This window comes from Heterocephalus glaber, unplaced genomic scaffold (genome assembly GCF_053883595.1).
Source record: "Heterocephalus glaber isolate CG9 unplaced genomic scaffold, H.glaber_assembly_v1.0 deba00001608, whole genome shotgun sequence".
Classification (NCBI taxonomy): Eukaryota; Metazoa; Chordata; class Mammalia; order Rodentia; family Bathyergidae; genus Heterocephalus; species Heterocephalus glaber.
The window spans coordinates 32,578,299-32,598,590 of NW_028258379.1; the positions used below are offsets into that span (position 1 = coordinate 32,578,299).

At 50.2% G+C, this 20,292-nt stretch overlaps 1 protein-coding gene across 4 annotated transcripts in view; it reads right to left on the bottom strand.

Moving 5' to 3' along the window:
- Slc24a4 (solute carrier family 24 member 4) overlaps positions 1-17,738 on the bottom strand; it is a 153,101-nt gene extending 135,363 nt beyond the window's left edge. Inside the window, exons 1-2 of one of the 4 annotated variants that reach the window (XM_004837023.3) lie at positions 16,882-17,724; positions 14,947-15,057 (exon numbers count right to left, since the gene is read on the bottom strand). In XM_004837023.3, the coding sequence (XP_004837080.1) occupies positions 14,947-15,057; positions 16,882-17,014 (244 nt within the window). In that variant the 5' untranslated portion in view covers positions 17,015-17,724. Of the gene's footprint in view, positions 1-14,946; positions 15,058-16,881 lie in introns of all 4 variants that reach the window. The other 3 variants (XM_087195506.1, XM_004837024.3, XM_021244813.2) reach the window with 3 other exon arrangements.
- Positions 17,739-20,292: the final 2,554 nt, after the last annotated feature.

Sequence of the window (20,292 nt, forward strand, 5' to 3'; positions counted from 1 at the left end):
TCAGCTGCTACAGAACAAGGAGAGGCGACAGCAATCCTGCATGAGAAAGCCTAGGACCGTGGTGCTCTTAGCCTCCTCTGTAAACAAAATCTCAGCCTCAAAATCAGAAACACTGCTTTGAATTTGCAGTCAGCCTTGCCCGCCATGGCAGTGCTGGTCCCGATGTTGGCAGCTGATGTCTGTAGATACTTGGTGACTTCCCGTGGACGCAGCCTGGGCCCTCCCCAGCCTCCCAAGGAGATGGGGACAAGAGACACCTGTGCACAGGAGGTGGATTTATGGGTGCTAGAGGCCAAGGTTGCCACCAACCCAAGGCCCTCCTTGTTCTCCCACACTCCAGGACCACCTCGCTGTCCTCTGAGTGGCCTGGAACCCCCAGGCAGGTGGCTGATCTGACGCAGGACCAGAAGGGACTGTGACATTATGCTAAGCGGCAAAGGCCAGATGCAAAAGGGCAAATACTGTGATTCCACTTATGGGGAGATCTGGAGTCGTCAAATTCTCAAGAGACAGAAAGCAGAAGGGTGCTTACCACAGACTAGAGGAGAGAGAATGCAGAATTAGGGTTTAATGGGAACAGAGTTTCAGTTTGAGAAGATGAAAAACTTCTAGAGTTGGATACTAATGAGGGCTATATGACAATGTGAATGTACTTAATGCCACAGAATTGTATGCTTTAACAGTTAAAATAGCAAATTTGGGTACATTATCACAATAAAAAAATTACTTTTAAAGCTCAAAGGTCTCTTGACTTCGGAAGAGTTCAGAACCTTCGATATGTTTTTGTGGCCCAAAGCATTTCCAAGAGAAGCCTGAGTTTGCAGTGTTCCCCAAATCTCTCTGATCTTAGACACTGTTTTGAGCAGATGAGGAGCAGGGGAAAACCACTGTGTGGACCAGTGCTCCTTGCAAAAGTTTGGGGGACGCTGGACCAACCTCCAAGAGTATAAGCGTTCTGTCGCTGAGCTCTGGCTACGCCTCGGTCATGGGGCTTAGCAGTCGACAAGGATGATCTCAGGTGATTACCAGAATCCCGGCCAGGTCAGGCCTGGACCTCATTTCACTAATGGAGACACCGAGGCTGGAGGAATCTAAGCATCTTGCCCAAATCCACCAGCTTACTGGTCAAGCTGGGACCCAAACCCAGGACAGGCAGACCCTGCACCGTCACTAATCAGAGTCTCTGGGAAGGCAGCACTGTCAGCATGGGGGATGTTGTTAAAAGTGCAGACCCTCAGGCCCCACCCCATACTTCCTGCACCTGCGTTTTAACAAGGACTCGGGCGACTGTGTGCACAGCCATGAAGAAACGCTGTCACACGCTGCCTTCCCCGACCCCACAGCACCCTCCTGACTTGATTGTGTGATTCTAAGTACCCACAGTGGACTCAGGGGCTGGAGAGGCAGCAACAATATCCTCCAAGTACAACTGGCCTGCAAATTAAGTACCTACCGCCCTACCTCTCCTTTCTTCCTCCTAATGCATATGGGTCACCCAAAGCCCGCAAGTCATTTAGCTACTTGTCACACCACACTACATCGGGATTTTCACCAGCTAAGGAAAATATAAGCAAGGTTTAAACGATCAAAGAGATTTCAAAGCAATTCTTCCAAAGGCTTGCTCCCTTGGAGGCCCACACAAGAATTATCCAGAAATTAAAGAGTGGAAAGATGAAATCACGCAGCGAGCCCATTCCGTCCTGGTACAGCATCTCTCTCAAATCAGCCCTCCAGCTTTCTGCCCTGTCTAATTGAAACAGCCGAGGTGATGGGATTTCCCTGCAGTTTCCTGGGGAAGTGGACTCAGAAGCCACGGTTCATTTCAGAGGCAGTTTAGGACCAGAGTGCTGCCCCTGGGCTCTACTCACAATCTCCTGAGCGTGGCCCTTCACAGCCAGGTGAAGCACCTCAGGTGTTCCTCCTCACACAGCCTCCTTCACGGAGGCTTAGCTAATCAGCCGGAGCCGCTCAGCTTCTCTAATCCTGCTTATAAATCATTCTATCTACTCCAGTAATCACCTTTATCAACACTCTTGTAGATCCCTGGGGAGCATCCACTGCTCTCTGGTACTGAGTTTCTGCAGGCTAAAGGCTTCTCAGAGCAGTGACCCCTATTTCCGGTTCTCAGCCACATCTTTTGAGTTGGTGGGTCCCACCTTACCCCAGTGCCCAGGCCATCGTGTTGTCCGTGCCCCCATGGTCAGGTGAGGTCAGCTGCCTTCATGAGGAAGTTTGTTTGGCAATATAAAGGCATTTCAGCATCACATCAGGGGACCTCCATGCCAGGTGTTTCTCTCCAAGTAGGGAAAGTCACAATGCCGCCAGGCCACCAAAGGCAGCTGGACTGCAGCTACTTTACTGGGTGTGTTGAGGTATGATGGCTCCTCTTTCAGGGGCACTGGGCTGCTTCCTTGCAAATTCATGGGAGGGGGGACAGGCAGAAAAGGAGACCAGGATGAGACCCTGAGCATGGGTTTTCCCCTGCAGCAAGGGCCTCATGTCCTTTCCTTTCCATGTTAGGTACAATGCTCTATATTCATATACTCTTCCCTAGCATTTTGTTTAAATGCCTCCAAGGTTGCTCCAAAGGCATACAAATTGTTTTCGCACTGGGGCCTCAGCAAACTCCCACAGGGACAAAGCCCTGCTGGTATAAAAAGTGTAATAAACAGGATGCGTGCACGTGCACGGTGACATGGGAGAGGACCACAAGGATTAGAGTGACCCACACTTTCTTGATATTGTGCTTTAGAGGGTGGAAATCACATACACACACACACACACACACACACACACACACACACACGCACTCTGTCCCAACTGCCAGGTGTTTAGAGGTGGGAGAAATCTTTTCTACTTCTCAAACCTCTTATAAGCCAGGCAAAAACCCAGCTTCTGGAGTACCACACAAAACCTGGCACAATCTAGTCTCAGGAGCCCAAAGGCCTGAACCCTAAACACTTCCCTCAATCCTGATCTGGCCGCATTCTCTCTTCCCATACTATTTCTGCAGCTGCTCACTATTACGCACCAGCAGGAGTGTCCCACCCAGCCTCTCTGACCAGCAAATAACCACTGGCATCACAGCACAGCTCAAACGCTGTAAATATTGTACAGCCTTCTAGCCATGCTAGGTACCTGAGTATGTCATTCCAAGCTACAGGTAACAATTCCAAGCCTACCTTTTTCTTCCCAGCTCCACTGAGGACAGGGATTTCTCTCCTCGGTCCCAGCAACCCCTTAGAGTCCCTGCCTTTCATGCTCAATAAGTATATCAGACGCACACTTCAAAATGAGAATATGGGACCAAAACCAGCCACCATGCTCAAAAAAGACTCTTCTTGGAGGCTCACCATAGAAGGGTCTGAGTCAGAGGAAGAGAGGGAGGAAGGAAAGAAGGAGGAAGGAAGGAAGGAAGGAAGGAAGGAAGGGACTTCCTAAATTCTCATGCCAGAAAATGGTGGTGCCATGGAGCATAGATATCATCTGCAATCAGAACTGACAACTGCCACCTCCCATCTTGGTCATCCAACAGATTTCCCTCTCTCTGTCCATTCCCTGGCACCCCGCACAAGACTCCCCTTTGCCTAAATCTCTCTTCGTGGTAGCCTCTCATCATTCTAGCTCCGCTTTCTTCTGCCCTGAGGCGCTTATGAAGCACAATGAGTTATTCCCCACATTGCCAGCAGAGCTGTCTTCCTAAAACACAGAACTGTTGGGAAACCATCAGCGGCTCCCACGGCCCACAAGGTAGAACACAAAGGCCTCGGGTGTTTATGGCTCTTAGTCCCCTCCTACATTACAGGGTGAATCACTGACCAAACCCACCTACACACCTTATGCCCCAAAGTTACTTACTCAGTGCTTATTCTCCCTCAGCTGGGAGGGGGGTTCATTCACCTTTCTCTCCCCAAGAGTCATAGGCTCTGGAGCCACGCCGCCCAAGTTCAAAGCCCCGCCCTACCAATTCTGAGCTAGGAGATCTTGGGCAAGCTATTTGACCTCTCCACGCCTTGCTCATGCTTTTTGTAAAGTGCAGTTGACGACATCACCCCCACTTGTCCTCCAAGGACCTTCTCAGTGAGGTGACTTATGTAGAGCACTCAGAAGGGTGCCGCCTAAGGGTCTACTGCTAGTGTCCTGTAAAGCCACCCTTCCCCATCTTTACCACCTTTTATGTGATGCCCTCTATGATCTTGACATTGAAGTCTTAACTCCTTCCTCTGTACTCACATTACAGACCAGTTTTGTAGATCTCTGTCCTCTCATCTAGCATGGAAGCTCCCTGGAGGCAGTGTCTACACCAAAGTTGGTTTTAATTTCCTCACAGACCCAGCAGACAGGTTTGCTGGATCAATATGCATCCCACAATCACGTAGTAAACCCACAGTATGGAGCCAAATCAGCTGGCAAGGGATCAGGCCAGCTCTCATTGAATTTGGCATGCAAAACAGAACCAAAATCAGACATCTGCAGTGGGAAACCAGATGAATCAATGGTGGGGTCATCAGCACTGTGTGAAGAGATGGTGTCAATGACTTCCTTCATCCTCTGTTCATCATCATCTGTTCATCTCATTCATCGACCTTCCCTCAGTGGGGTCTTTCCCTAGGAGCGATACTTCCACCAAATCTTACTCATAAAAAGATCAAATCTGAAAGTCCCCAAATAACTCGTTTTCTCTGTGTCCCATGTAAGGGATCTTCCTCAAAGAGTTCAGTATCCACTACAACATGCAACCCACAGAAATCATATTTGCACAGCACACTGTACTTAATGCTTAGAAGCCCACAGGATAAACTATTTCATCATTATACCCATTTCACAGCCAGAAAACCAAGGCTCAGGGAGTCAAAATGACTTGCATAAAAATCACACTGGTTGTCAGGGCCAGGGCACAAACCCTCCCCCCTAAATTTGAGATCTCATTCACCAGGTCACCAACAGGAAGAACCAGATTTAGAAGAAACACAGTGAGGACCACCCCGGCATGCGCTGGTCCTTTCTGAGCTCAGCCCTGCACTGTGCATCGTCAACACCTCTGGTCTTCAATGAATAATAAGCAAACACAAGCTCCAGATAACCCTTCTTCACTTTCACTCAAAAAAAGCAGCACTGCCTTTACAAAATTCATCTTCAACCCTTCATCAGAGACCAGTCCTAATGCGTATCCTAAAAAGTTACAGTTCAATTTATCTTTCAGAGGTATTTTCAGCAGCAAATGCTGGGATAGTGCTCGCCATGTGACAGGCACTCACATAAGCACTTTACACAGATGAACACACAGCTTCTGACCCTGCGGGGAAGGTGCTGTGTGACCATCACAAGCATGCGTTCATGCGCAAACCCACACAGAGCCTGGAACACATCAACGAATGAATCAAAGCTTGCCCCTTCCCTCAAATTAGAAGATAAACTAGTTCAGGAGCACAGAACTGGTAAAGGCATAGCCGGATTGGAACCCAGTAGCTTTGACTCCACAGTCCTTGATCCTAACCCCCAACTCCTCCTGATCCACCCAAGGCACCAACAGGCCAGACAGGACAGCGGAGAAACCACAGCCGTGTTTGTGGGGTGCAGCTCCCTGACAGGAAGGATGGGGGTCTGTGCAGCCAGTTACTGTGAGTTGGGAGCTGAACTGACTTCCGGCTCCAGCTTCTACCCTTGAGCTAAGCGCAAACAAAGCTCAAAGGCATGGGACAGGGTGGGGTGGCAAATGCAACCTACATTATTAGAACTGCAATCCACCCTGAGCAGTCACTGAGCCAAGCACACCCAGGGAACTGGGCTGTCTGCCCTAACCATGGCTTAGCGCAGCCACCAAAGACCAGTGTGCAACTTCTTTCTGGACCAGCGGCATGTACTGTACCCACCTTTCCAGCCACTCCCAATCCTCACCGCTTCTGCTTAAAAAAAAAATTACAATCAGCCGTAGCCCTGCCTGAGCACTGACTCTGTGATAAATCCCCAAAGCCTAATTACTTAGCATCCTGCTGGTGCTCCTAGCTAGTGTTTGTTTTCTCTTTCCCTTCCGATAGCCAATGAGCAAGACACAGCGGTTGCTAGTAAGCATCCCTCCAGGTACAGGGATGACTCTGTGATTTCTTGGGGAGCCCTTTCAAATGGACAGTGGCATCTCTTAGGCACCTTTCACAGCCACAACTCTCCCTCAAGGCCAGGTTCAGAGGTCATTACCTCCTGTCCAGAGGGGACCACGGCCCTGACTGACCACCTGACTCTGCTCCCTAACACTCTCCTTGAGGGATCCCCACTGTGTATTTTCCACAGGCAAGTTGTCTGTCATTTGAGCCCTGGCCTGTCCTTCACCGTTCCATTTTATGTTCCGCATCAGCGTGGACTTGTTCCCGTGAGCTCAGAGCCCAGGCTAGGACGCTGCATACAGACATTTAAGTAACGTGTTACATTCAATTTCTTGGGCAGTTACTATGAAAGGCAGGTCAGAGCCATGCACTGAGCTGAGGCAGGGCAGAAACCAACTGGTCATGGTTCCCATCAGCAGAAGGAAGACCCACTGGGCAGAAGATGCCTTCCCTTCCCAGCCGCACAATGATCTTCTGTTCCTTTCCCAGAGGCAACAGCCACTGCTTTCTTAGGAGAAAAAGTCAATTATTCCAGCACAGTGATTTTCTTCCATTTTAATGAAACCCTATGTGCCAATGGGCTCTTCGATAATGGCCGATGATAAATACAAAGTCCCTCTCTCAAGCGTTCCCCTCTTGTGTTGAGTCAAACGGCTGGATCTTTTCCACCCGAGGCAGCACATGGCAATGCTTAATGATTTCCATTTTTAACTCAGGGAGGAACGTTCCTCAGAGTTCAAGAGGAAGCCGAGTGGGCGCACTCTGGATTGCGGGAGGCCCGTGTGTCGTTAAGAGCGAAGGATCTGCAAGTTGGGGATAGCAGATGGCCCAGCAAGGAGGAGCGATTGCTAGCAGATGGCCCTGATAGTTTGAAAAAGGTGGGGAAACTTTTGATTGCAAACAAATTGGTATTAGAAACATACCAAGAAGTGGGTCCACACCCGTGTCTGCTGGACACATATACTCTGATCATGGGAGGGCTGGCAGGTTGGAATACGCCAGGGAAGGGCTCCTCTCTAACTTGTCCTTCTCTGCCCCATGTATTAATAATTATGGATCAGAATATGGGCTTATGATTCAGCCACCCAAATATTAAAAACCTGGTTCCCCAGGGAATTTGCAAGGCAGTGGAACTATTCTGTGTGTCTATCAAAACCCACAGACTGCACAACACAAAATGAACGCTAATGTCAACTGTGGACAAGAGTTAATAATAAGATTATCAATATTAGCTCATCCGTTGCAACAAATGTACCACCCTAAGGCAAGATGTTAAAAATAGTGGGAACTGCTGGGAGGTTGGGTGGAAAATAGAGGAACTGTGTTTTCTGCTCAATTTTTGTAATGACTTAAAATGCTCTAGGAAAATGAAGTCTATTAATTAAACACAAACATGTACACACTCTACGTGGCCCGCTTGTGTTGGCCAGATGAACTTGGACTAGTTATTTAATCTCTCGGGTCATGATGAGAAGCTGGTGAGTTAACACACAAAAAGCACTTAAGAGTAGCATGCTGGGCTCAGCCAGAATCACAACTGCCACCCTGCGCTGTAAGTGTGGCTTAAGTACTTCTACACATCATGCGGTTTAAGTCTTGCAGCTGCCTGCTAAGGCAGGTAGGAAGGGCTGCTAACATTTTACGAAAGAGAAAGCCTGAAGCTTAGAGATTATGTAACGCATTCAAGGTCACACAGCCAGCAAGGGGTGAGCTGGGACTCAAACCCACACGTCTGCCTTCACACTGTCAAACCACTATGTCCAAGACAGATAAACTGAGCCCCTTCTGGCTACTGAAAACCCTCATACTTTTTCAGGCTTCGTTTTCTTATAAGAGAGACAGAGAAAGAGAGGGAGGGGAAAAAGTCCCCAGTGCCAGCAGGAAGGATCTTGGCACATCCAAGAGAAGAACCTAGACTGTTTGCTCCCAAGCCACAAGATCTACCTGATCCCACCCCACCTTCTAAAGCAGAAAGAGCAGGTACACTGGTAAAGGGCTGCCGTCTTCCCCAGCCTGCCTTGGTGGTGAGGATGGTAGCTCTGCCAGGCTGTCACCACCCCAAAGTGGTTGGTGCCACTTTCCCCAGGCTCTCTGGAGGCTGCCCTGCCCAGCAGAGCCCCTGCCCAGGCTGGAGCTTCCACGCTTGCTGTATGGAACACGCACTGAGCTCCCTGCCCACAGTATGCAGTTCAATTCTGGCTTTTCCAACTCAGAATTTGCCTTTATGTAACAACCTGAAAACTTGGGGTGTACGACTTGTCTCTCAAGCTCTCTGAAGCAGCCCTCGAACAGACGTTTGTTCAGAATCCAGACGCTCTGTCTTGCAGTTGCCGTACCTCAGCACCTCCCCGCCCACTGGCTCTGATGTACTTTTTGCAGCTCCAGCTCTGTCCTCCTCTTCCTCCTGAGCTCTTGTGATCTGCACCTTGGCTCCTTGCAGGGGGCCCCACAGAGACCCGCTGGCCTCATCTCTTCCCGGGCCAGCCTCAGCGCAAGCTCCTGTGCTCCAGATCCCATCCTACTGGATCTGCCACCCTCTCTCTTCCTGTACCTCAGCCTGGTACAGAAGGAAAAGCAAGGGGGTGAGCGAGCCCAGTGCATCCCAGAACATGCACTGTCTAATGTCTGCATGAGTCTCCTCCAGCCCTGAAGTGCTCCAAGCCACCTTCATCTTCAGACTCTCTTAGGGGTCTCTCCCCTTCAGACCCCTCCATTAGCCTGCTCCTCCCACCCCCTCTGCTGCATACACAGCCACCGGGCACTTCCGAAGACACATCTGCGAAGAGGAAACCCAAACATAAAAAAGCAAAGCGTAAAGGAGGACTTAGATCCCTCCTGAATCTCCCCTCTCTTCTTCCTCTTCTTTTTAAACATGGCACACGGAGCAGTTCAGGAAACCCAAGGACCAACAATAACATAATGGAGGGTGAATCCCTTATTCGATCTCCAATAGGGGGGAAGCATGAGAACAGGAGAAGTCATTCATGCTAACCCCAGTTAAATAGCGTAAGTGTAAAATATCACCTGTGAAGAAGCAAGAAGGGTTTATATAAAGCAAAGTTTACAAAAGGTTTGGCATCTGCCATCATCCCCAATCCTCCCAAGATTTTTTGTTCAAAAACCACAAACCAAGAGATTTTTCTTTCCAGAAGAAGAATAAATGGTGAAATATTTGCTTGTTAAATTTTCCTCCACAAATACTTTTTCAGTGCGGTACCTACTGTACACAGGCTTTGTGATCAGTCCTAGGGTAAGCAGATGAGAAAATAATAAAAACAGAAGCTAGAGTCTAAGCACGTGTTATGGGCCAAACAGTGTTTAAAGTGCAGATGGGTATCACTCCATGTAATTCTAACAACCCTAGATAGTGATGTAACTACTGCCCCTGCATCCCGTTTTACAGATGGAAAAACTCAGAGACAGACTGTGGTTTTACAAGGCAAATGGGGCATTTGCCTTTTATATTCTAGCTGAAGGAGGCAAACAGTATAACAATGGATAGAACTGGTATCAGCAAGGAGCTAGAACAAGATGCCCTGATGGCCAGTGACTTAGACGGCTACTTTGGAATGGGCGACCAGGCAAAGTCTTGGGGATGTGGTAGTGACCAGCAGGAAGCCACTAAGGAAGCTCTAGACAGAGGTTCTGACTGCCAGAAGCTCCAAAAGTCATCCATGGGAAGCATCTGTCACTGGTTCTATTTCACAAGCTGGGGCATCTGAACCCTCCGGACTCCCCAGGCGTCTCTCACCTGCAGACTAAGGTATTGATGCACCAAGTTCTAAGCTCCGCTGTATACAGACACTCTAGGCTCTCTCACCAGAGATGAGTGGAAACTTACTGGTTCTGCCAATGGCCTGAATGTCTGTTTTCCCTAAATTCAGAGGTTGAAGCCCTAACTCCCAATGTGATGGTGTTGTAGGTGGGGCCTTTGGAGGGACAGAAGGGTTAAATGAGATCATGAGGGTGAGACTTCACAATAGGGTTAGTGCCCTCACAACAGGAGGAAAAGACAGAGAGCTTGTGTTCTGTCTCTACCTCGTGAGCACACAGAGAGAAGCAGGCCATCTGCAAGCTAGGAGAAGAATTCACTGGACACCACCATTCATGGGCACTTTGACGCTGGACTTCCCAGCCTCCAGGACTGAGTCTGAGAAATAAAAGTCTGTTAAAGCCCAGGCTGAGATCGTGCCCAATGACTGACTCACTGTTACCCATTTCTACTCCATACATGTGGTCACAGGTACCACCTCCTATTTTATTGCTTGCTCTGCACAGACCATGAAAACAAACATCTAAGGCCTAATGTTAACCCAGGCCATGCCTTCGCACCTCTGGGGAAAAACTAATTATGATTTTTGCATAGGTATCACTCATCAAAATGAAGCAATTTTTTTTTAGCTTCCCTACATCAAAAAAAATTTTTTTAATTGGTTTGCAGGAAAATTGCTATATTAAACCAAGACTTTAGCTTTTGTTAAACATTAAAAAAATTTTTTTTTAGTGCTGGGGATCAAACCCAGAGCCCTGTGCATGCTAGGTAAGTGCTCTGCCGTGGAGCTACAGCCCAGCCCAACATTCAAATATTCACTGAACACCTACCAAGTCTCCAGCACATTCAACCCAGGGCCTCTTGGCCTTTTGGGTGTACGGGAATCACCTGGGGACCTTGTTAGGTTGTAGATTCTAATCCAGCAGGTGATGAGTGTGCACTCAAGGCCCAGCACTCCTAGCAGGCGACCACACTGACACACTGAGCAGCGGGGCTCTAGCCCAGTAAATACTAACTCTGGCTTCCCTTTGGGATTGTCTAGAGAGCCACTAGAAAGTACGGATACCCAGGGGCATCCTAAACCCATTAGGTCAGACCCTCTGGGGCTAGGGGTTGGGCATTGAAAAACTTATCTATAAAGCTCTTGATCCATTTGCATGTGTGGCCAGGACTCTTCTAGGCACAGAGCAGGTAGCTCTCAAGGGCTGGCAGAACAAAGTTATTTTAGACAGTGGTACTGGTCATCGTGGGGGGTGGGGGTGGGGACTGGGCCAGGGGTGGATGACAGGGCACTTAAGCTGAAACACAAACGATGAGATCAAAACACCACCACTGAGGTCTGAGAAAGGACCCTGGCAGATCAAAGAGCCTGAGTTCCACATGGAGTTTCCTGGGGAGACCAGGACCATATTCATGCTTTGAGGAAATGAAGCTACTCCTCTCTCAAGCCAAGAAGAACTTCCAGGAGGCACAGGGAATGAGACCAGCCCCTACCCCAGAGGTTCTTAGGAAGATATGTGCTAACATTTGCCAGACACTACCTGGGGCTGAGGCATGGACACAGTCAGACTCTCAAAGCTCTCACTTCCTGTGTCCCTAAGGAACGTATGTGGAAGAGCAGCATGAGGAGCCTCCAGCCGTTGGAGATGGTTGTAAAATAGGAGCCTCCAGAGACTGGGAGAGCCTCCAGCAGCTGGGTAGAAGGGATGCCACTCTTGTCTTAGCCCTGAAACTTGGAGCCCTGGCCCACCTTTACCATAGCAGCAACCCCAGAATGGGAGTCTCAGTGAACAGTTACAAAGAACTGAGTACCTGCACCCCAGCTGCCCAGAAACCCATTCCTTGGTGGAATTCTGGAGCAGGGGTAGGTGGCTTCATCTTCTCTCCAGAGGTGGACCCTGCGACCCAAGTCTAAGCCAGCCCAGCACTCCTCTGGCCCAAGCAATTGGCCTAGAGTGCTCATGTGGACCAAGACAACCCAACCCATCAGAACCCTGCAGAAGCAGCTCAGCCCTGGGTATGCTCTCTTTCCCAGCATTTCTGAGTCTGGGAGGACTTAAGATTGGACCTTGGATGGACCTAATCTTCCCACATTGGAACAATTCAAGTTCAACAACAGAGAAAAACTGAGTACTGGACACCACTGTCTTAACTTTTGATCCCACACTTCCAGTTATTACGCCAGTAATTTCTTTTTTTCCACTAACCTCAGTTGGAGGAGGCTTCTGTTACTGCGATAGAGGCTGCCTCCTCCACTCCCACTACAGCAGACCAGAACTGTGTTGGGCCATTCCCCTCCTCCAGGCACCGCAAGTGCCTCCTGCAAGGCTGCTGAGTGGGAGCTGGCAGTTCATCATCATCACCTGGGAGATCTTGTCTGCTCCATTCTGTTGCTAGCTCCTCGACGACAGGGGCTGCATTTGGCAGCTGCTCACATTTCCCAATCCATCCTGCTCATGGGCTGGACACACAGCACAGGGGCCTGCTCTGGTGTGGAATGCAAAGTGGGTGGAGAGTCTCACCTGCCAGGGATGAGGAGGCCGGAAGGGAAGGAAGGAGACCGGGGGCTGGTGTGGGGAGTAGGGAGGGCATGACAGGTAACTGAGGAGGCTCCTCCTGGCCAAGAGATCTCGGGAAGCACTAAACTTCTGAGCTTTGTGTCCCTGCCTTTGGAAAAACACAGTAGAACTGAAGTATGTGATATAGCAACATGCACTTTCCTTCTCATTTGACCCGTATTTACTGAGCCCTTTCTATGTGCCCGGCTCTATTCCAGAAATAGCCAACACAAAGCATAATGCAAATGTTAATCATTGCTAAAGACATTGCCAATTTCCCTTCATTTCTCTCTCCATAACAGGGACAAGGTCAGGCCTTCCTGCCTGCTTTAGACGTGTGTCAAACACTTTTTGATCAGACAGGACCCTGGAGATATAGAGGCCATGATGGAGCACAGGAGAACTGTAGCATTAGAAACGCTGTACCAGTTTCGGACAACATGCTCAGGCTCATGGGGCAGAAGTTACCCAGGGAACAGCAGAGGGCATGGCCAGCCCAAGATGACAGCACCAGTGAACCAGAACAGGGCCAAAACTCCCCTAACCGATCCCTTCCCCAGAGCAGTGATGTCTTATTTACCATGACAAGGTCAGGGCAGCCTGTACATTCACCTCCCTGGAGAGGAAAGATCTGCTGGGCCAGGTTAAGGACAGCAAGGGCTCTACCACTTGTGGGGTCACCAGCATGGATGGAGCCACTCAGGAGCAGACGTCCAAGTTCACAGGGAATCCCAGCATGCGATTCCTACAGTGGTGGTGCTACTCCTCTACATCTCAAATGTCTTTCTTAGAAGGCCTCTGGGGAGGGAGGTTGATGGTACAGGAAACTATCTGACAGCTCTGAGGGATGACCTTGGCCTTCATAAGCTCAAGGAACCAAAGAGATATCTGGTTCCAAAGCCAGCTTCACCACTTTTGTGGCTTTGAGCAATCTGTGTCTCCCTCCCCAGACCTTTCCTACCCTGTAAAATGGGCATACTTGGTTCACAGAGGGTGACAATAAAACACATGAAGACTGCCATCAAGACCTGCTCCCTTAGCCCACAGTTCCATCTTTACACACAAGCCCACAGAGCCTTACCAGGCTCTTCTGATGCCTGAGCCAGCACGTGCTCTTCCACCCATTTCACAGGAGACAAAGCAGAGAGCCTAGAAAATTATGGGATTGGCCAACAACTTGGCAAAAAAGCTGTCTATAATAAAACCTCATCATTCCCTCCACACTTCTGAATACATCTTCCCACTGGATCCTCCTCATAAAGACCCCAAGTGCTGGAGCCAGACTTAATTCGTAGAAGAGCTTTTGGGGGCCTGCCTGCTGAAACTCTCTCCTCCTGAGAAGAGAACCTTAACCTTCTTCATTTATTTAAGCGAAGCCTGCTTATGGCAGGGGAACAGACAAGGCATCATCATGTGTTGGGAGCAATGCTACATAATTCTAGGGAAAAACCATTTGATTAGGCCTAATTCTTCCACCTACAGGCCAGCTATGGCATTCCAAGACATAATTCCATTTTGGTCTCGGGTCACAACTGAGATCTCAATGATCCCCTGATGTTGTGATGCTCCAGGACAAGACCACACCAAATCTTCATCGGTGTAGTTCCTGGGAGGAACCAAATCTTCATCTGCATAGTTCCTCATTGGTCTTAGATTTCCACCACCACCCAGCCTTTCGTTACACCTTGTTTATCTCAATGTGAAGTACTGAAATCTACATATTCATTTGTTACATTTGTTTCTCCCGATGTACAGGGGCAGTAAGCTGGGGTCTTTGCTGCCCAGAGCAGCACTGATCAGACCCAAAGCTCAGCTTCTTCTCAGTCTCATTTTTCTACCTTTCCTGTAATTCCTCGTGTGCTGCTGTGGCTCGCAGGAGACTAGGACTCACTGCAGAGGTTCTGGTAATGTCCCTTTCCCCTGTTCCCTACAATCATGGGTCCCGCCCGACAACCAGTGACTGCTAAAAGACTTTTGAAGAGGAACAGGGCAGACGCCATCTCCTGGGCAGCATGGCACCTCAGGGACTATGGTTCCGGAGGAAGGTCACACATCCCACAGTGTCCCCCAATAGCTGGTCCAATGTGCTCTGACCCTGGAGGGTCCTCCCAAAGTGCCATCTGCCAGAGCAGCTGAATCTGCTGCCCCTAGAGCTCCCCCAAATGTGTATAGTGAGCAAAGGGGGAAGAAAACAAAGACACTGGCAAACCAACAAAATCAAGAGAGCAGGGGAAACACAGTCTTTAGGAGCGTGGTGAGAACAAAAGACAAAAATTGTCAACTCTTGAATGTGACCTTAGTTGTTGGGTAAAGAAAGCACTTGTGTTGCTTAGCAGCCTGGCTGATGAATGTCTACAGTTGCCTCTCAACGCCATAGGACTGACTACCCTTTCTCACTGTTTCCTAAAACCTAACTTCCCTCCGGCTGGAGCTGTCCATATAAGCACCATCTCCAGGCCAGGCCAAAGAATGTGGAAGTAAGGGGATGGGCTGGGGAGAAGAATCTACTTCTTACCAGGATCCGTGCAGTTCTTAGCCGTATGAGTCCCATTCACTGGTGCCATCAACTTTCTATTTCTCCAGATGTCTTGTAGAGTATGTCTGCTGGAAGAAACTGTTTTGTGCCCTGGATCAGAAAATAAGTCAGAGACACCATTAGTCAATGTGATACCTGCATACTCAATGACCTCTCCTATGTATGTGTATCTAGCTGTGTCAGCAACAGCTCTCTTTGGCTGTTTAGAGCCACCTGTAGGGAAGCCATACAGTGATTCCTGCTTACTCACAGCAGTCTGGACCTTGGATCTAATTCTTGTTTCTAGTCCCAGATGGGTCAGTATATAATCCGACCTTGGATAAGACTGAGCTGGTCTCAGGCCTCACAGGTGCCACACAGGGTTTAATTAGGTGACCACTAAGCTCTCTTTCAGTAAACATGCTCAAGTGGCCCAGCCTTGGAGGAACCACAAGCATACGGTAAGTTAGCAATGGCCCAGGGCTTCTCCCACCTGAATGGACACATGGAACACCAGGGGATCTTGGTCAAATGCAGATTCTGATCCAGCAGATCTAGGGTGGGACTTGGATTCTATGCTAACAAGCTCTTGGGGCTGCTGATGCTGCTGACCCAAGGGCCGAAAGGCGCGACATGGGAGGTGAGGATGTGAGGATGTCCGTCACCAAAGGCAGTCAAACTCCTGAAGGGAATTCCTGACCCAGCAAATAAAGATGACCCTCACTCTAGACCTCCGCAGTATTCATTTCCCTCTCCCGGTGTGCGTGCACTTTCAGGAGCGTACTTCTTTTAGAATGCTGATACCTAGGAACCTCTAGGCATTTTGTTATTTGTGGTGTGGAACTGAAGAAAAACAATTTGCCCAATTGCAAAGCAGCAGATATTAAGGTGTTCAAAACAAACTTTCTGGCTTTCTTTTGAAAGAGAAATTTTAATCCTCTATCCTCACATCACAAAGTCTGGACTTTGAAAGGCAGTATTTTTTAAAAAGTTTCATCAATTTCCACCTGATTTTTACATATGGTTGTAAATGTCTCTAAATAGTCCATAGATGCCAAGAGCCTATCTGCTCAAGACAGTACCTTCTGCTGTTCCTCCGTGGCTCAGTTGCTAAATGACTAGCATTTGTTTTGTCTTTTACATTTAAAAAATAAATAAAAGATTCGTAGCATCTAATTCAGTGAGAGTATGGGGCAATGAACGTTACTTGTAGGCTCAACTCCCCCCACCCCCAAACAGACATTTGGGTAAGTTTCTTCTCTTTCCCATGCCCGCTGAAAGGAGAGTACCCTAGGGGACTCCAAGACCTTGTCTCCTCTTGGAGGAGACAGCATGGACGGTCGGTCAGCGCAAATCAGTCCTCCCGTTCCGTGGGGATTAAGAGGAGTTGAGGGAAGCGATGCTGAAACATGGCAGCAATCTCCCGCGGGTACAGACTGCCCGGTCCATTTAGGGTTTGGGGGGATCCATCAGAAAACCCAACACATCCCTGTGGACCGGGGCAGGGAAGGGAACGGGGAGAACCGAGACCCAGGGCCAGTTCCTACCCTCGGAGTCCGGATCTTCCAGGTACTCAAAGCACAGCCCTTGGGGCTCTACAGAACCAGAAAGCGAACCACTCAGTCTCACCTACCCAGAGCAAGAGAACCCCCGCCCCGAGTCTTGCCCTCCAGGGACACAGGCTGTGCTGGCTCGCGTCTCAGTAACCCACACCTACAGCCGCGTCCTGAGCCCCCGGGGATCGCGCGCAGCCCTCGGAACCAGCGCCGCAGCTCAGTGTCCATCAGCCCTCGGGGTGCGCCCTACTTACCGGCAGAGAGGGGACTGGAGAGCCCTGGGGACCCACCTGACGAGGACCGGGTGGGAGCTGTCCCACGGCTTCCCAGCTCAGGCCCCCCAACACCCGGGGCGGAGGGGGCCGGTACCAGCACCTACCCAAGCTGCCCAAGAGGCCGGACGCACAGCACACCAGGGCCAGCACCGCGCACATGAAGCCAACTTGCTGCGGCAGCATCTCTCTCCGCCCGCGAACTTTGTGCCGCCGCCGAGGAGTCCCGCAGAGCGCCATCTCGGCGCCCGAGTGCCGTCCCTGCGAGAGGATGCGGAGCTTCAGGGCTCGGAGCGCTGCCTGTGCCCAGCGGCGCTGGAGCTGGAGCGGGAGCTGCGCAGCTCAGAGGCGTGAGATTCCGGGCCAAAGCTTCATGGCCCGTGAGAAAGGCCGGCGAGGAGCGAGGTCTCCAGCAGAGATGGGGGGCGGAGGCGCCCCGCGCGGTCGGAGCTCAGGGTCCCGCGCGTGGCGTGCGCGCCGCGCGCACCATGACTCCGCGGCGAGGAGGCGACGCCGGCACGGTGGCGCTGGCGGCCCCGGTTTGGAGGCTTGGCGCAGTACGGGCACTAGAGTCGCTACCTGCGCGCTCAACCGAGCCCTGGGGAGCACTCAGTGCGCCCCCGCGCCCCGCGCCGCGGCGCCTACTCGCATCCTCCTCCTCTCCCTCCTCTTCCTCCTCCTTCTCCTTCTCCGCCTCCTCCAAGTTTAGCCACGGCCACTGCTGCCAGCCCACTATGCTCCACCGTTTTCCGCGAGCCGAGCCCTGGCGACCAAGTGCCCGAGGCGCGAAGGGACCTGCAGCCCCTCGCGGCCTCCACGTCGGCCCTCTCAGGGGGCGCGCAGTCCCCAGGAACTTTCTCTCCGACTCTTCCACTGCCGTCGCTGGCGTCTGCGAGGCCGCTGCGCCTCCCGCTAGCTGCTCTCGCCTCCCCACTCCTCCTCCCACGCCCTCCTCTCCCCGCCCTCTCCAGCACGTGCGCTCCTCCCCTAGGGCGCACTCGCCACCGGCGTGCGCCTCCCTTCCCCGCTAGGCATAACTGACCGACGTGCTCAAATCCCCTTCCTTCTCTCTTTTTCTCTCCCTCCTCCCCATGGAGCCTAGTGAGTCCTTTCTTTATCGCCCCAGGCTGCTGCAGAGAAAACAGGTTATGGCACGGGGACCCTCGGAACAGCAGTTTCTACAGAGCAGTAGCTGCTGTCTGGATTCCCCACGACCCCCAGGGCGACCCCAGGGCACCACTACCCCTGGGAGGCAGGAGACGCGTGAGAAAATTAATTGCTCGCGCACAGCTAACAAACAGGCTGCACCAAGCCAACAGGCTCCCGCGCCCGCCGGGATCAGCTTCTGCGAGGCTCCTGGGGCTGGCGAGGACCTGGATGGCGCAGACGGACACGCGACACCGACCTGCGAGACCCCGGCGACGCGACAAGGCGGAGCGAGTTCTGTATCCCTGCCCCCCCCCCCCCCAGACCTGAGCTTTTGATATTCCGGAGCCTTCGGGCCCTCGCAAGCCTTTCTGGTTTTGTTTTGTTTTACCTCCGCCTTTCACATGGGCCCTCTGGTGTAAACCGCTTTAAAAATGGGGCAGGAATAAAATTTTCCGAAGAGAACGGAAGGTGTAGTCCAGGTGGAGGGGACTTTTATAGGGAAGAACTCCAGGCCTCACTTCCTCTCCTGGCCAACTCATCACGTGCCCATTTAGAGTTTACTAGGGGTTAAGTCCGCTTATAATCCTTTTTGGAACAAGGCCAAGTCTGTTTAATTAAATAAATACCCACCATGCACGGGCCCTGAGCCAAGTGCCAGCCAGGAAACAAAACAAGAAGAAAATGTTTAAGAGTCTCTGTTTTCAAGGAACCCTAAATCAAATGAGAGCTAGACCCTTAGGTAAATGCTGTAAAGCAGAGGTCTAAAGTCACTGTTTTGCAGAATGTGCAATATTTCCTCACTGCTCATTATGCCACTCTGTGCTTGCAGCAGCCTTGCCTGGGAGCCTGGGAGACATGTGGACTACATTTCCACCTAGACCTCCCGAGCCAGAATGTGCATTTTGAACAAGATCCCCTGGAGATTTGTGTGCACATTCAAGTGTGAGAAAAGTTCCCTGTCTCAATGCCGCTACCACCTGCAGGCTTCCCTCTGGCCTGAATAAGCAGGGATCCCTTTGCTTGTATTTGCGTGGCATAGAGACGCAGGTGAGAGATGCCTAGAGGGCAAGGAGAAGGTTCTCTAATTATTTCCAGCAGCTTCATTTCAAGACCAACAGAGATACTGAAGGTATGAACACAAAACCAATTGCAGTGGGAACCCCTAGAGGAGTGAGCTGCAGCGGTAGGGTTGGCCTCGTATAGCAGAGCCTGGGCTTCTATTTCTGCTTCAAGTTGAGTGAGACCACTCTGCAGTGTGGTGTCCTCTACCAAATATGCCCCTGGCAAGGCACTTTTCTCCACATTTGCTGCTTTCCTTCTCATTAACTGGGTGGTGGCAGATGCAGTCATCAATAACAAATAGAAGACCGTAAAATAGTCCTACATATGTTACTTGCAAAGCTGCTTGGAAAAGGCCCTTGGCATCAAATTTAAGTCAAAGGAGAAAAGTAAAAGTGATAATAATGGGCCGTTGTCCTGTTCACAAGACAGTGTTTGGGTCGGCCTGGTTAAAGCAGTGCCGGTGAAGAAATTGGCATCTTTTTTTCTAGAATTCAATACTTTCCTAAAACTCTGTTTATGAAGCTCACCTAGGACTGGTGAAAATAGATATTTTTTAATCCATAGCAGGTCAAAGGAGTTATCAGGTATTTGTCTTGAAACATTTATCTAGCTCTTTAATGGAACATTTCTTCTCCTCTTTGACATTTTTCACCTGCTTCAGTTAATAGAACCCTTGGAATAATTTCACATGCCCAAATGGATTTCTTTTCTTTGACAGTTTAAAAAGCAATTTGAAATTGTACTTTTTGCTACATTTAAATAGTGCCCATTACCACACTGCCTCCGCTGCAGCTCTAATGACTAACCCTGTGGAAGAGCGAATTGGGTCTTACCTGCCTTTCAGATTCACAGCATTCAGGAGCATTTTTCTAAATGAGCAAGGCTATGGGCACAAATGGGAATTGCATTCCTGAGTAGATCTTGGTACCTAGCCCCAATGCCATTGGACTTGGAGTGTCTCTTTTCAGCCATATGCTTTCTTCTGACTTGACACAGTATGGGACTACATGGCCAATTTTAGCCATTTTGGTAGAATGGCTCAGTCCATGGATATCGGCACAATATTATTTTCTTAAGAATCCTTTTCTATGACATATGAGCCTGACTGTTTAATCAGTGTCTTCCTTGGATTTTTGAAGTTTGCCAGAATGACCTTCTCTGTGACTTTGCATTCTGTCTACTCTGTGAGACAACTGAATCAGTCTGTGCTGGCTAGGCAGTAGTTCTCAAACTTGCACATCCCTGTCTCCTGCGGAAGGTTTCTTAAAACTCAGATCGCTGACTGGCACCCCAGAGCCTCTGCTTTA